Source organism: Fonsecaea monophora, assembly GCF_001642475.1.
Source record: "Fonsecaea monophora strain CBS 269.37 chromosome Unknown Scaff97, whole genome shotgun sequence".
Taxonomy (NCBI): Eukaryota; Fungi; Ascomycota; class Eurotiomycetes; order Chaetothyriales; family Herpotrichiellaceae; genus Fonsecaea; species Fonsecaea monophora.
The window spans coordinates 37327-50473 of record NW_019174028.1 but is presented as its reverse complement, the minus strand read 5'-3'; the positions used below and the strand labels follow the sequence as shown (position 1 = coordinate 50473).

The 13147-nt window shown below is 51.8% G+C and overlaps 2 protein-coding genes across 2 annotated transcripts; both read right to left on the bottom strand.

Moving 5' to 3' along the window:
- Window positions 1–3517: 3517 nt before the first annotated feature.
- AYO21_09597 (hypothetical protein) lies at window positions 3518–6463 on the bottom strand (the record flags this gene model as incomplete). The annotated part of the gene is made up of 5 exons (XM_022659528.1): window positions 3518–5152; window positions 5201–5699; window positions 5757–5864; window positions 5939–5964; window positions 6056–6463. 5 exons carry the CDS (start codon window positions 6461–6463, stop codon window positions 3518–3520), a joined length of 2676 nt encoding a protein of 891 aa, XP_022508155.1.
- A 4836-nt stretch (window positions 6464–11299) lies between these two features.
- On the bottom strand, window positions 11300–11935 carry AYO21_09596 (hypothetical protein; the record flags this gene model as incomplete). The annotated part of the gene is made up of 2 exons (XM_022659527.1): window positions 11300–11561; window positions 11610–11935. The coding sequence occupies 2 exons, from the start codon at window positions 11933–11935 to the stop codon at window positions 11300–11302; spliced, it is 588 nt and encodes a 195-aa protein (XP_022508154.1).
- Window positions 11936–13147: the final 1212 nt, after the last annotated feature.

Sequence of the window (13147 nt, the reverse complement as noted above, 5' to 3'; positions counted from 1 at the left end):
GTTGTGTCTGATTGGCCGCATAGAGGTCTGGAAACTCTTTTGGGAATAAGGGCATCCAGGTACGAGAAAGTTCCAAGCAATTGGTGCAGCAAACCGCCGGAAGCATGATCTCAACTGCTCCAAACTCTAGACCTACCCACACAAACGGCCGGATTGAATGTAATTTTATCGAAGGTGCAGCCAAGAAGCAATCTAAAATCTTGAACACCGGAGAAATGTATTTCCTCGAGGTCCAGTATCCGTTGTCCAGCAAGAATATAGGGCAGTCCAAGTAGACAAGAGATGAGGATATCTTGGACCTTCCGAAGATCTTTGGCGCGGTGAATCGCTGTGTCGAGTTCGACCAACTGCATGAGTTAAAAACATCGAGCGACAGTGACGGTGTGCACAAACGAACTCCTGACAGAACCATTTGGCCAACGAAATACATGCCGCCCCGAGGATTGTGGCAGTTTTGGCACAAATTGTTGCTGCTCATCTGGAGGGCGACAGTACCATTGCCGAGTGGACGACCGTTGTGGGAAGATAGAAAGGTGTTCAATGCCTCTGCTCTTCGATCGCATCTGTGTTCTGGTATGGAATTAGACAGGTTTGTCTTCGGGTGCATACCCGTACTAGTCCTTCACTTTCTCAGGCCTTGAGATGCGGCGTCGCTCAGGGAGACTTGATTTGGGCGTGTTGACAGAGGAAAGATGATTCCAGCTGCGATGGGAACTCTGCTCAAACGTGCTTGTCCAACCCAGCCATGATTGAGAGAAGGAGATGAGGGAGCAAGATGATAATGTCCGGCGGCGTCACGAATTCCCCGTCGTCGTCCTGCCCTGCCGTGCGGTCCCTGCTCTCCAAGGTTATCATCACTATCATGAGGTCTTGCCCTCTCAAGAGAGGGTTCCGTCACAAGCTTGTATCGTGTCCCCGCGGAATCTGCCGGTGAGTGACTCGAAATACTCAGGTGTGAGTCTCAACGAGGAAAGTGAAAAGAAGAAAACAGAAACGACTTCCCTCAATGCAGAGACCATCCCTCGACGCCGAAATGGTCCTTTCATTTCCCTCCTCCTTTGTCACTTCGACAAGCACCAGCGAGCAAGCATGACCTGAGCTGACCCACAGCGGCACGCGTTGATGATCCGAAACCCTTGTGGCGCATGAGGAGCATTATTATGTGTACGAGGTAAGTGGTCCGGTTTTGGTGATTTGCGCAAGGGTTGTGTTTTTAGTTGGATTCGCATCATTTTGTGACTGCCTTAGTCGGGAATCGTCCATGTGCTAATACTCGTAGCTGGAATGCTCGTGTCGTTCGATATCACGGTCAGTCATTACAGGACGACAAAGGCTCGACGAGCACTTTCGGTCTGTACCGAGTAGGTCTTCACGAGTAATCGGAACTCCTCCTCGTGTTCTCCGTGCCATTTCCCGCGTGCATTCTAACAACAGCAGTTGGGCTGTACAATAATACTCCGGACTCATCAAGTGGAGCGAAATGGGAAAATCCCTGATCCAAAGTCGGAAGTTTGTACTCGGTACCTGGTATCTATTACCCTGGCCTATGTGCCACGTCGGCTTTGTCTATTTCTTTCCAACGTTTCAGATTTGGGGAGAAGCAGTCAAACAACGAGGTTGGAGTGGTTGGATGGGTGTGATGGCGGTTGATTACACGGACTCGCTTCCTGGCTCGCCGTGCCGTTGGTTCCCCGAATGGGTGCTGGTTTAAATGCAGGCTAGGAACTGGGGGGAGGATGATCCTGCGTTAGTAAACGAGGGGATGTAGGATGAAGGGGGGAAGGGGGAGTAAAGAAGAAACGAGTACGGGGCAACTGAGTACGATGATAATATCAAGTCGTAGTAGTAAGATGCCCTTCATTGGGATCAAGGAGTGTACATACAGAGAACGGCGGGCACGGCGGCTGCGGATGGAGTTCAGTAATCAATAGTCGTAGTGGTGGTGTGTTTTGCTTCTCAATCTTCGCTCCTCTTACGTTGGACTACTGCACCTTTTTCCTTCTATCTTGTCAGGTATTTGTCTCCATGCAGTTTGAGGTACCTTGGGAGGAATGATGTGTGCTGGCTGCAGTATGGTCAGGGTGTAGCCGCTCTTACGGGCTTACAAGTATCTAGGTACATAGGTACAGCCAGTAGGGAGTAAGAGGTCGAGGGCCAATGATCGCCAGCTATTTGTACGGGTAGATACAGGGACCAGGTACGAGGTACTTGTACCTTTGACTGTACCGGGTGTTTCCAGGCGTGAGACTGTCAGAAAGAACGATGATGACATGACAAGACAAGACATACCCTGGCCACACACACCTGAGAGTCTTCTGGAAGAGCCACCCGGACTTGTTAGTTGAGTCGCTGGGATATCCTGTGTACCTCGCTCTTTGGATTTAATTCCCTCCAAAGCCACCTGCAGCCGCTACGAGGCCTTGCACAACCTACGGACCTCGTACGCGGGTGGCTGAGACGGAGGGGCTGAGCGCCTCAAAAGTCTCGCCCATGCATCATCCACCGTCCACAATCCACCTGCGCCAAACTGCGCCGGCACACTAGCTACTCCATCCCAAATTTAGTAGCAGGGCAGCCACGTCCTGTTGGTCCTGTTGGTCAACCACGAGTCCTCTTCTCCACAGGCCATTCCCAGTCCAGTGACTCGTCCAGTCGGGTCCCCCCTACCTACCTACCTACCAGCCTACCTAAATCGTATTCTCCAATTCTTGGGGTTTTGTCGTCGGGGTCTGATTTCCGAGCCGGTGAAGGTTTCCAACGACAAACGACACGGGAACGAGAATTTCGGTATGAGGCAAAGAAACGCAATATTAGCTACGAAGAGGAAGAGAGAGAGAGAGGGGGGAGAAAGAAAGTGACAGGGTTTGGATCATCACATCAGCAATTACGGCATGAGAATATGCACCGAGATGGATGGATCGATTTGATCGACAGTGGAAGTAAAACTCAGCGTAAGGACTTCGTTACCCTTATTGTGGATGATAGTGGATGATACACTCTGTCAAATTTTACAAGGTCTTTTTCCTCGCCCGCTCAGAATCTGCCTTGAATGCGTGCGCTATGCTCCCTGTCAAAGTTCTTTTGTCTCCGTTCGCTTCCGTGCGACGAGTATGCAATTCCATCATGCCTGTATGCACGCCGGGAAAAAAAATATACGCCATGAGAAAAGGAAAAATCAAAAAAGATCAATGTCTCGGATACCTGGAACTTGCAAACAAAAACATCATCACCAGAAATCGCCCTGAACGCCCCTACCAAAACCCCCCCGCGACCAATCCCTCAGTGGAAAAGGTGACCGGTGACCAGTGACCCAAAGACCCCCAAAAAACCCAAAGATGTGGTATCAAAAGGCCCAAAAAGAAATTCAAATCCTCGTAAAGGTCGTAAAACATCATGGTCGTGACAGATGAACCAACCCGAAAGAGAGAAGAAAAAAAGAAGTATGGGATGGGGGCAAAAAACTGCGCGCAAAACCCCCTCAAGCCAGAAAAATAATGCCTTCTCTTTCCCCACGAATCTAAAAGTGTGACAATCGACTGCGTCCCTCGACGAGTCGATACAAGACCCGTTCGGCTTCATTCATGAGCCCCCCCAGGAACAGGGAGACCTTGTTGAGTCGAATGATCTCAAGGAGACCGTGCATGCGTCCAAACACCTGTGGGTCCAAGAGTAACAAATCGTCAACTGTTTTGACGTTGGTGTTCTGTAGGTATTCTCGCATACTGTATGCCGCTTCGTGCGAATCAAGGAGAGCTGGGTGTGCCGAAGACAGACTGGAGCTTCGTGAAGGATTGGAGGTCGGCTCGCTGCCGGTGGAAGCAGCCCCGGAGCCTTGCCCGGAGTTGTCCCCCGTGGTCGACGCAGATAGGCCATAGGCCCAACAGACAAGGGCGGCCAGGTAGAATGTCCACGGCTCGTGGAGCATGTGGGTGTCGTGGAACGCGACAGAGAGGTCGGTGTTTGTGGCGTCAGAAGTCGAGAATTTGGCCCGGCTGCGGATCAGCTGCGTCGCGTGCCAGACGGCTGCCCGGCTCTCGCGGTTCGAGTCGACCCAGGCCCTCAGGTTGCGTTTGGCGTCCTGGAACTCGGCCTCGTTCTCCAGCTTCTTCCCGATGATCCAGGATTCGCCGCTGACCACCAGGAGCTGCCGGACGGGTGTATTCTTGGCCATGTCGCGAGCGTGGCGGTTGAAGATGAGTCGAGATGCGCATTCCCCTGTCTGGTCCTTCCGGGGAAGGAGCTGATCGAGCGGAAGATTCGGGTTGGCGGCTAAGCTTACTTGGATCTGAAAATAATCCAGAGACGAAGCGGAGCCTTGATCCGGACGGGAGCCCCTGGCTTTGCTGGACAAGGATGGTGCGTCGGAGCCGGAGGCCATGGCTATCCAGTCGTCGATCGGGCTGGTCTCCCACAGCCTCTCTGAGCAGGGCAGAGACACGTTTACTCGAAGTCCGTTGGGGCTGTCCCTCCTCGGGCGCTCGTGGTGGACAATCGTGGCCGGCTGTTCGAACAGGGTCACTTGCTGGAGATCCAGGACGGTACATGCCTGCAGAATTCGTCGCCGGGTCTCGTGCTCGAGCCAGAACTTGTGGGCTCTTTGGATGTCGTCCGGTGTCCGCTCCTTGGGGAGAGTCCGGAAAACTGCCAAAGGATCCGTGGCCAGGGTCCGTCTTGCCTGGTCGAGGCTCGCAAACAGAGATCGAAATCGAGCAGACATCTCCACCTCCACCCGCCTCGCACAGTATTTGCTCAAAATCTCCAGGAGGAAGACGGTTTGCAGGTCTGCCAGTCTCGACCGGCTCGTGATGTTGTCTCGTCTCCTCAAAAGTTTCGTGGCAATCTCCAACAAGGTCAGGGAGTACAGTTTCGCATCTGGTCGGGTGTCGTATTGGGATCCTATGGCCAGCATCGCACTGGCCAAGAGGGGGCTCGGTTTCGTGGGCAGAAAGCTAGGTCTATGGATGAGGGGGTAGGACGGGTGGAAGTACTGCCAGTAAAGTTCCAGGCAATCCCACCTTATAGTGTCGGATATACTGGTTGAGGCATCTCCTGACTGAAGTCCAGAGGCATTTGATAGTTCTCGTCGTATGACAGACCATTCGATTCCATCCAGGTCGGAGAGGGGTATTGGTATGGTAGAGTCTGCAGGGGACTGATCAGCTTCAGTATACGCACCATCCCAATGAAAAAGGGCACATACAGATAGATAAGTCCCGTCATCAAGCATGGTCGAGGGAAGAATGCTGGGCGGTCCGGACGAAGGCACCCATGGACCGGGCATTGTTCCACTGATCAAGGGTGATGCCGCGCTGGGATCGAAAGCAGCTACCGAGGAAGAGGAAGAGATACTCTGGCGGTGGGGGAAGCGGCCATAGTATTCAGAAACAGGAGACTGGCTGCTTTCAGGGGTATAGAAGATGGAGTCGTCGGCCGAGTTGTAACCAGGAACATAGTGCATTTGCTGTCGTGGAAAGCCGTTGAAGGCTGGTGTTCCCATGCCATATCGATAGTCCTGCTGAGGATGAACGAGAGATCCAATCGAGAGTCCTCCAGACGAGGATCTGGGAGCGCTTCGGTCGGCCTGGGGGCTCGTCATGACAGGAGCAGGCATCACAGAAGAAGGCTCTGAAGTGACCGCAACCTGTGCCATCTGGTTCATGTGTCCAGCGACGGTGGCTTCAGCTGCGGTTTCCAAATCACTGCGCAGGGGGTCGTTAGAACACGCTTCTCCTCTAGCAATCCAAGTGCTGGCTTACTGTCTCTCCTGATGGCGTTGGAGAAGATCCATACGGTGGAATGCCTTTCGACATCCAGGTCGAGTGCAGGGAAAGAGAGCTTCAGGGTTGTGATTCAATTCATGCCTCCTGTTGATGGTTAGAGGAGGAGATTTACGATGCGGCCGAGAGAAAAAAACGAGCGGCCCAGTCACCAGACTTACCTTCTATGCTCTGCCCGAGTAAAGACCTGGTGATCATCATTAGCCCAGTTCCTCCTTGGACCCGACGGTTGGGGCCTTGGGATTTTGGGGGTCTCGACGCCTAACGGGCGGACTCACCTTTCCACAACCAGGAAACTCACAAGCATGGACACGTTTGCCCTTCTTTGCCTTGCTGATGCGGCCAGTTGGTGTACAGGTGGGCACCATGTCGAGAGAAATGGATGATGTCCTCATGGTGGAAGAGCTTTCACGACGTGAAGTAAAACCTTGAGCAGATCCTTCGAGCGGTGAGGCAGGCGAGTCGGATACTATAGGTGATCGGCTCAAGGCAATTGTGTCCTGAGAAGGCGACTGAGTGTAAGAAGCGGGACGCGGACTATCTCTCTGCCGGCGGCGGCGGCGGTCGTGGGCTGGTTCGTCTTCTGAAAAGAGTGTAGTCGTAGCCTGCGGGTGGTGAAGGATTGACTCGGAGGAGTTGGCGACGCCAGGTTGTCGAGGAGTTTGGGAACGCTGTTTTGGGGCCATGATGGAGAAAAAGGATATTGTATAGAAGATATAAGAGTATACGAAGTGACCAAGAGGCCTGCGCCAAATGTTTCACGGTGGAGTCGTCTGAAATGCTTGGAAGCCTCCGCCCCCTTCTGAGCCTCAAGTAAAGATTAAGCTTGTTTGAGGAAATGGAGACGTTTGCATGGGTTTTCTGGAGGGGGAGGGTAGGTGTGATGAGGGAAATGACGACTTGATGGTGGAAAGAAGGGGAGAGGCTAGGAGGATTAGAGAGTTTCCCACAACCTATCGGCAGGGCTGAGTTGTCTATGGGAGGCCGGAGGCACGTGGCGGGGCGAGGGCAGGTCCCAGGTGTAGGACCAGATAGGCCGGATGTTATTCTTGTCCCCAAGAATGGAGACCAGACACCTAAAGGGAATGCTAGAAGGAAAAAAAAGACGAGCAGAAAGTGGTTCCAAAGTGGAAAGCATGGAAATGAATTGGGACGCAGGAGCCAGGGTGAAATTAGCTACAGTACCATAACTTTTGGGAGAGGCGGGTGTAAGAGAGAGGCAAGCGAGGTATAGAGCCTCCTGCGCCAATAGAACGGCCGAGAGCGGAGCGGCTGTGTCCTTTGCATGAGGCTTTTGGGCCAAGCATGGCCAGTCCCCGTCAAAATATAGAGCGTCTGATCAAGGCACGTCGGAGAAGCGATTGGACAGCGCATCCAAAGGGCAGTGGATGGTGCTGACTAGGACGGAAGCCTACTCGTACTTGGGCTGGTAGGGGGGGCTCCGTCCTGCTAACAGGAAACGCCAGAAGGGGTGTCAGGGTTGGTGGTACTCGTACTCGTAGAGTAAAGGTACCCTTTTCCACGAGGCCGGGAAAGGGTTAGGAGGGCAATCATGGGAACTTTTGGGAGGAGGGGGGACCGAGCGGGTGGATCGTGTAACGGCAGGACGGAGGCTAGCATGAGCCTACCCGCCAGTCACAGCCTCCTAAACCCGTCATCCTCGAGGTCTTAGCTCCAGGCGGGTGCAGCAAGTGGTGAGATGGACCCGGTCAGATGCTGGTTCGAAATGTTCGTGTGAGAGAGATGCACAGCAGAGTTGTGGAAACTGGTACCTGAGGCCAACAAGCGGAGACTGTCGCTGATTGGGCTCGAGGAGGGTGGCCGTCATCCTTGAATAGCACGAACGTCCACACGCTTAGCGGTTTCTATCGCGAGTGCGGCGCAGGCCGATCACACTAAGCCCAAAACTAAGACCGTTGCTACTATCTAAAGACTATGATCATACCACTAGAGGACTAGCGTGAAACAATGGCCAACCAGATACCGGCCAAGCCTCACCCACAAGGGTCCACCCCTGGTGGTCCAAAAGTGATCACCTAACCCGTTCAGGAATAGCATGCATGCTGTTTAGACGAGTCTGCCTTACCTGAGCACTAAAACACCGAACACCAGAAGCGAAGTCCTCAGTTGGTGGTCCTTGCCCATCAAGTTCGAGTAGTGGTGCACATTCACCAGTTTGATGCTTGGACAAACCACATGCTGTTTGACCGCCGAGCAACAGGAACGCGCTCACTATAGTCTTTCGTACCTGTATCCTGTATCTTAGAGGACGATCATCTCCGTACCTGGCATGGCAAGCTCGGCTTATGTTTGGTGGAATTGCAACCTCGCGACTCCCCGATCGCATGCCCAATTCTCCGTCTTCCGATCCCCCCAACCTACTCGCAGTATTTTTTCTACGAGGACTCCACCCCGTTGATGCCGTCACTCTGTCGCACTAAGAGGAGTCAAGGAATATCCTGGGGACGGCGGCTTGGGCGACGTCTTTTGCAATCCTCGGGAGATGGCAACCATTGAATGGATGGCCACTCTGTAATCACTGTGATCATCAGAACACAACTCATTGGCAGGGAACCACAGGCCAGCAGGAACACCAGGCCCGAGAACCTCATCAGGAGTCTGGTAGTGCCCGAGGGTCTTCACCGAGTATCACAAAAGTTGCAACCCGTTTCGGGGACCATCTGTGACGCACAAAAAGCATTTGGCGATGATGAACGATTGTGCAATCAACACCAGGGTAACAGGGTATCCAGGTGTCGCGAGCGCCGTGTCCAACTGAGAAGATCTACTGCAGGAACGAGTTGGTCCCCCCTCCCCCCCCCCGATTTCTGCCTCTTTGCCAAGTACAACACCTACATACCCTTCTGTGGTTCATCGGACAATCTCACGCTGGATGTAAAGTGTTTTGCGACATCCTGATAAACTCCGGGGCCTTGATGCAGATCACCGTTCGATCCGTGTCCTCTTTTCTTCTTCTTTTCTGACCACCCTTTCGATCCATTTCTGTAGCTTACTCTATCTGCTTTGGTGCGAAGCAAAGTCCGAAGAAGTGCGGGAAGGATTTGCCCCATCAGCCACTCTAAAAGGTACTTTCGCGACACTCGCCACGATGGAGCATCAGGGGTCCGCTGTGGCTTGAGTCAGAAAAATCCCTGTATCGAGTAATCTTCGGGTATAATCGCTCTGTGGCTGGAAAACCCGTGGCGTTAGTCTTGGAGCAACTGTCACCTGTCGGTCAATAACGTCTTTCGATGATTACCAAAGAAATACGACAAATCTTTCGAGGATCCTTGTCGAAGGAAGCAGATCCTGGAGTGCGGCTGATGGTGGATGAGCTATATGATAACACATGAGAACCGAGTATTCCGTGCAATATGCTCACCGATTCTCAGAAACTCTCCATACCTACTCGTACACTGTGCATGCTACCCCGGTTGAATTGCGGATCACAGCGAATTATTATTCAAGATTTACGAGTCTCCCATTGTCACCACTTTTGTCCCTCTACCGGCTCGCCGGGTCTCCAATTTCCACTTTGTCCTTGAGGAAGTGGTCTCTTCAACCATCACGGGTGACAATTGATTTCAGCTGAACCGTGTGCTCGCCGAGGATGGATAATGACCCACACGCCGATCAACCCTGGTCTCCAGCGCAGTACTCGTACGAGGAATGCGTGGCCGAATGCTCCCCGTAGTCTCCAAACGAACGTGTCATCGGCGGGATACAACGTGCTCGTAGCGCCATGGGAAGCAGTCTTTTTCGGCAGGTTTGTTCCTTCCACGTTTTGCTCAGAGAAAGGAAGCGGCTGTCCCTTGCATCTGTAGGAGCATTTTCGTACTCGTGGCTTGCCATCCTTCGTTGTTCCGTGTCGATAGGCACCTCGAGCTGCAGAAACCCCCTTTCTCCTGCGTCTCAAACCATTATTGAATAACAACACTTCGACCACTCTGCCCAGAACGAGCAGATCAAATTCCTACGAGCCACAACTGACAAATAAATCCACGACTCTCCAAGGAGTTCCAGGACCCGACCTCAACCTTAATGATCCTCCCAATTACCGGAAACGGCACAAGACGACGATCTCTACGAATCGCGTGTAGACGAGAAAAGGGTTTTGCCCGACGGGAAACCCCTTTTTTGAACAACAACAAAAAAGGCACCAGCGTTTCAAGACCTGCGCCGTTTTCTCAGCCTTGATGACAGGTTTAGGCAATTGGGCGAGAAGACGAAATCCTTTCGTTCCCCCCTCATATGTAGACGAGGCGAGGGCGCCACATCAGTCCACCCGATTTTTCCTTCTGCTCCAGATCTGCAAGCTCCATTTATCCGGAGAACGAGTCGGGCCCTTGCCGTTCTGCTCCAGCCAATTGTCGTTTGATATCCCATTACTCCAAGGGGAACAATGCGCGTACCGCGTCGTCCTAAACTACTCCGTCCCTATGCTGGCTAAACGCCTGGCTCCCCTGACCAGGCACGCCAGCCAGCACAACAACGGCCCAAGTTTCGCTGGTTGACCACCACTGGTTGACGGTTTCATAGTGCAGGGGATGTGTTTTGAGTTCTGTTTGTCTGTTTTGAAACGTAGCTTTGACGCGTGCAGGGACGGGACGTTGGAGCAAGGCCTCTTATGCGTGATTGTTCTAGAACCAACCCCCTTTTCTTCCTTTTTCTTTGCGGTGCAGGACGACAAGCATGTGGCCTGTGCCGTAGGCGCCCAAGGTTGTTAGAGGTGCATATGCAGGAACTTCCCGTTCCTGCTTCAACGGCACGGGAGGAATGAGGAGTACGAGGTACTTAGTATCAGCATTATTCGTTCACAATGGCTCAGGGGGGAAACCTCGCTTACCGTCGTATTCGGATCTGCATCCCGTGTGTGTGCGTGTGTGTGTCTCCGAAACACGGCCACTTTGCACCAAGGAGAGCAATCTCATATACGAGGTGAAAAGGCACGAGTACTCGGTGTAGTGGGACATGGACATGATTTGCCTGACTCGTACGTACGAGGTCCAGAGGGGTTTGCTATGGACAGGAAACCGACCTTGTTGACTGATGACCCATTCATTATGATGGTTGCCCATGATATCGTTACGGGATCGGAGAGTGCAGCAGAACCTTTGAGCTTCAACACTGGTTTCTTTGATCGTTGAACTGAATGAGCTACGAGGAGAATGCCTACAGAACAGAGAACCTCGACCGTTCAAACTTTTTCAGTGATAGTGGATGAATTCTATGGTATGTTCCGAACAGGTACAGTGATGAATCTTCAATAGGAGGACCAGATGAGGGAGGACGATTGGCTGAGACGGGCAACCATTGCCAAAGGCGCTCCAAGCTGCGCTGGGCCCTTACCAGCCACCAGCAGCCTCCAGTTCCTGACTCCCCAGTATCTGCCCCCCTCTGAGATGCCTCCAGTTCCTGACTCCCCAGTATCTGCCCCCCTCTGAGATGCCTCCAGAAACGGGGCTGGCTAACAATCATGAAGCGAAAACGGGACTTCCATGGAATGTTCTATCTGAATCTCTTTATGCATTTTCTGCTTTCAAGCCGATGTGGACCCTCAGCTGTCTTCTCTTCGCTGCCTGACTCATAGTAACAACAGGAGCTTGTATACCAAGTTGTTGTGAGACACGATCTAGCTCTTGCTCATTCATTCGCACAATATCTTTAGGCACAGTAGGGAATCCATCAATAATAGCACCGGTCAAGGGGTTGACGAATGGCAAAAGAGGGTTGGCTGGATCCGTAAGATAGGCATTCTGAACTCGAGCTGCATTATTGTGATTGCTGTAGAATTAGTATAGTAATGTTAGAAAATAGAAGAGTAATACGTACCTTGCGGTCATTATAGTAGCGAAGTCTTGACGAATAGCTATAGTGCTCTCTCTCATTTCTTGTCTGACTTGTCCGATTTCCTGTCTCAATTCCTGTCTCAATTCCTGTCTCATTTGCCGATTTTCTTGTCTGAATTCCTGTCTCATTTGCTGGAGTTCGAGTCTGAATTCCTGTCTCATTTGCTGGAGTTCGACTAGGATTCTTTCTCCGCCGGTGATTGCAGGTAGGTTTTGGGCTTTGTTGATTTCGTTAGCGGCAGCAATCAAATGCTGGCTAAGGACATTGAAGTCCGGCTGTGGACCGAGGGGGTTTGGAGCGTCAGCCATAGCAATGAGGTGAGGGTACGTATTTGTTTAAAGAAGATGGTGCGTATTTATTTAAAGAAGACGGTGCGTATTTGTTTAAAGAAGACGGTGCGTGTTTGTTTAAAGAAGAGGGTGCGTGTTTGTTTAAAGAAGAGGGTGCGTGTTTGTTTCCAAGATACCTTGCTTGGCAAGGAAAGACCTATCAACTAAATTACTCCCTAGAGCAGCGGCAGCAACCGCCCAATTCGGCGGGAAATTTCCCTGCAACCCGTGTTGTGTTGTAATGACAACCAAAACATGTAGGGATATTCTCTTTCCTCCACGCGACGCCGCACTCTTTCTTTCCAGTCGTTGATACAACCACTACCACAACCACAATAACAATCTCAGCAACCTCTAAACCCGATGCTGATGAATCCTTCAACCCCTTCCTTCACTGTGGTTGTTCCTACGAGTTCGAAGTCCCCAACTCCATTGGAAGAAAGGGATTCAAGTCAAGTTCATCGACTGCCCACTCCCATCATTACGTATGTAAGTACCAAGTATGTTCTGTACGTTGGTTTTGAGGCTTGTTTAGCTCTGGTTCGAGTGAGGTTACTTACTTGTACATGACTGCCGTCGACCCGTTTCATCATAGTGTTTTGTATACACCCACAGGAACCCAATGCTTACTTCGTCCATCTTCCTCGGAGTCTGACCTTGGACCTTAAAAGCTAAGTAAGTCTTGACAAGATATGGAGGGAAGGATAAACACATGACGTCGTGACCGAAGAAACGTGCAACTCCTTGGTTTGTCCTTGCGGAAACAGTCTCTTTGACCTGAACTGAACGTTCTGTCTTCCCTTGTGAAGCTGCGTTCTAGGTCTGGGAGTCCAAAGAACAGTACAGTACAGTACGTGATATATGTACTCAGTCCTCTATACTTCCCAAGACCGAGTCAAAAAGTAGGAATGACCCAATGCTTACGGGCACGCGCCGTGATCGATACCATGCTTGGGGATGTCAACCCTTTTTAACATGTAAACCAGATGATCTATCATTCATTAAAAATGCAACCCTAGATTCCAATCCCATATCATATCAGGTCCGCTCCTCAAGGCCTGCACGTATTGTAAACGCCCTCAGACCTGGGGAAGACCGGTCCTGATCCAGCCACGGACGTGTTGGTTGGATGGTTCCCTGGCTGGACGTCGCTCTATATTTATCCAGTCGTTCATTCTTTGGAGCATCAGC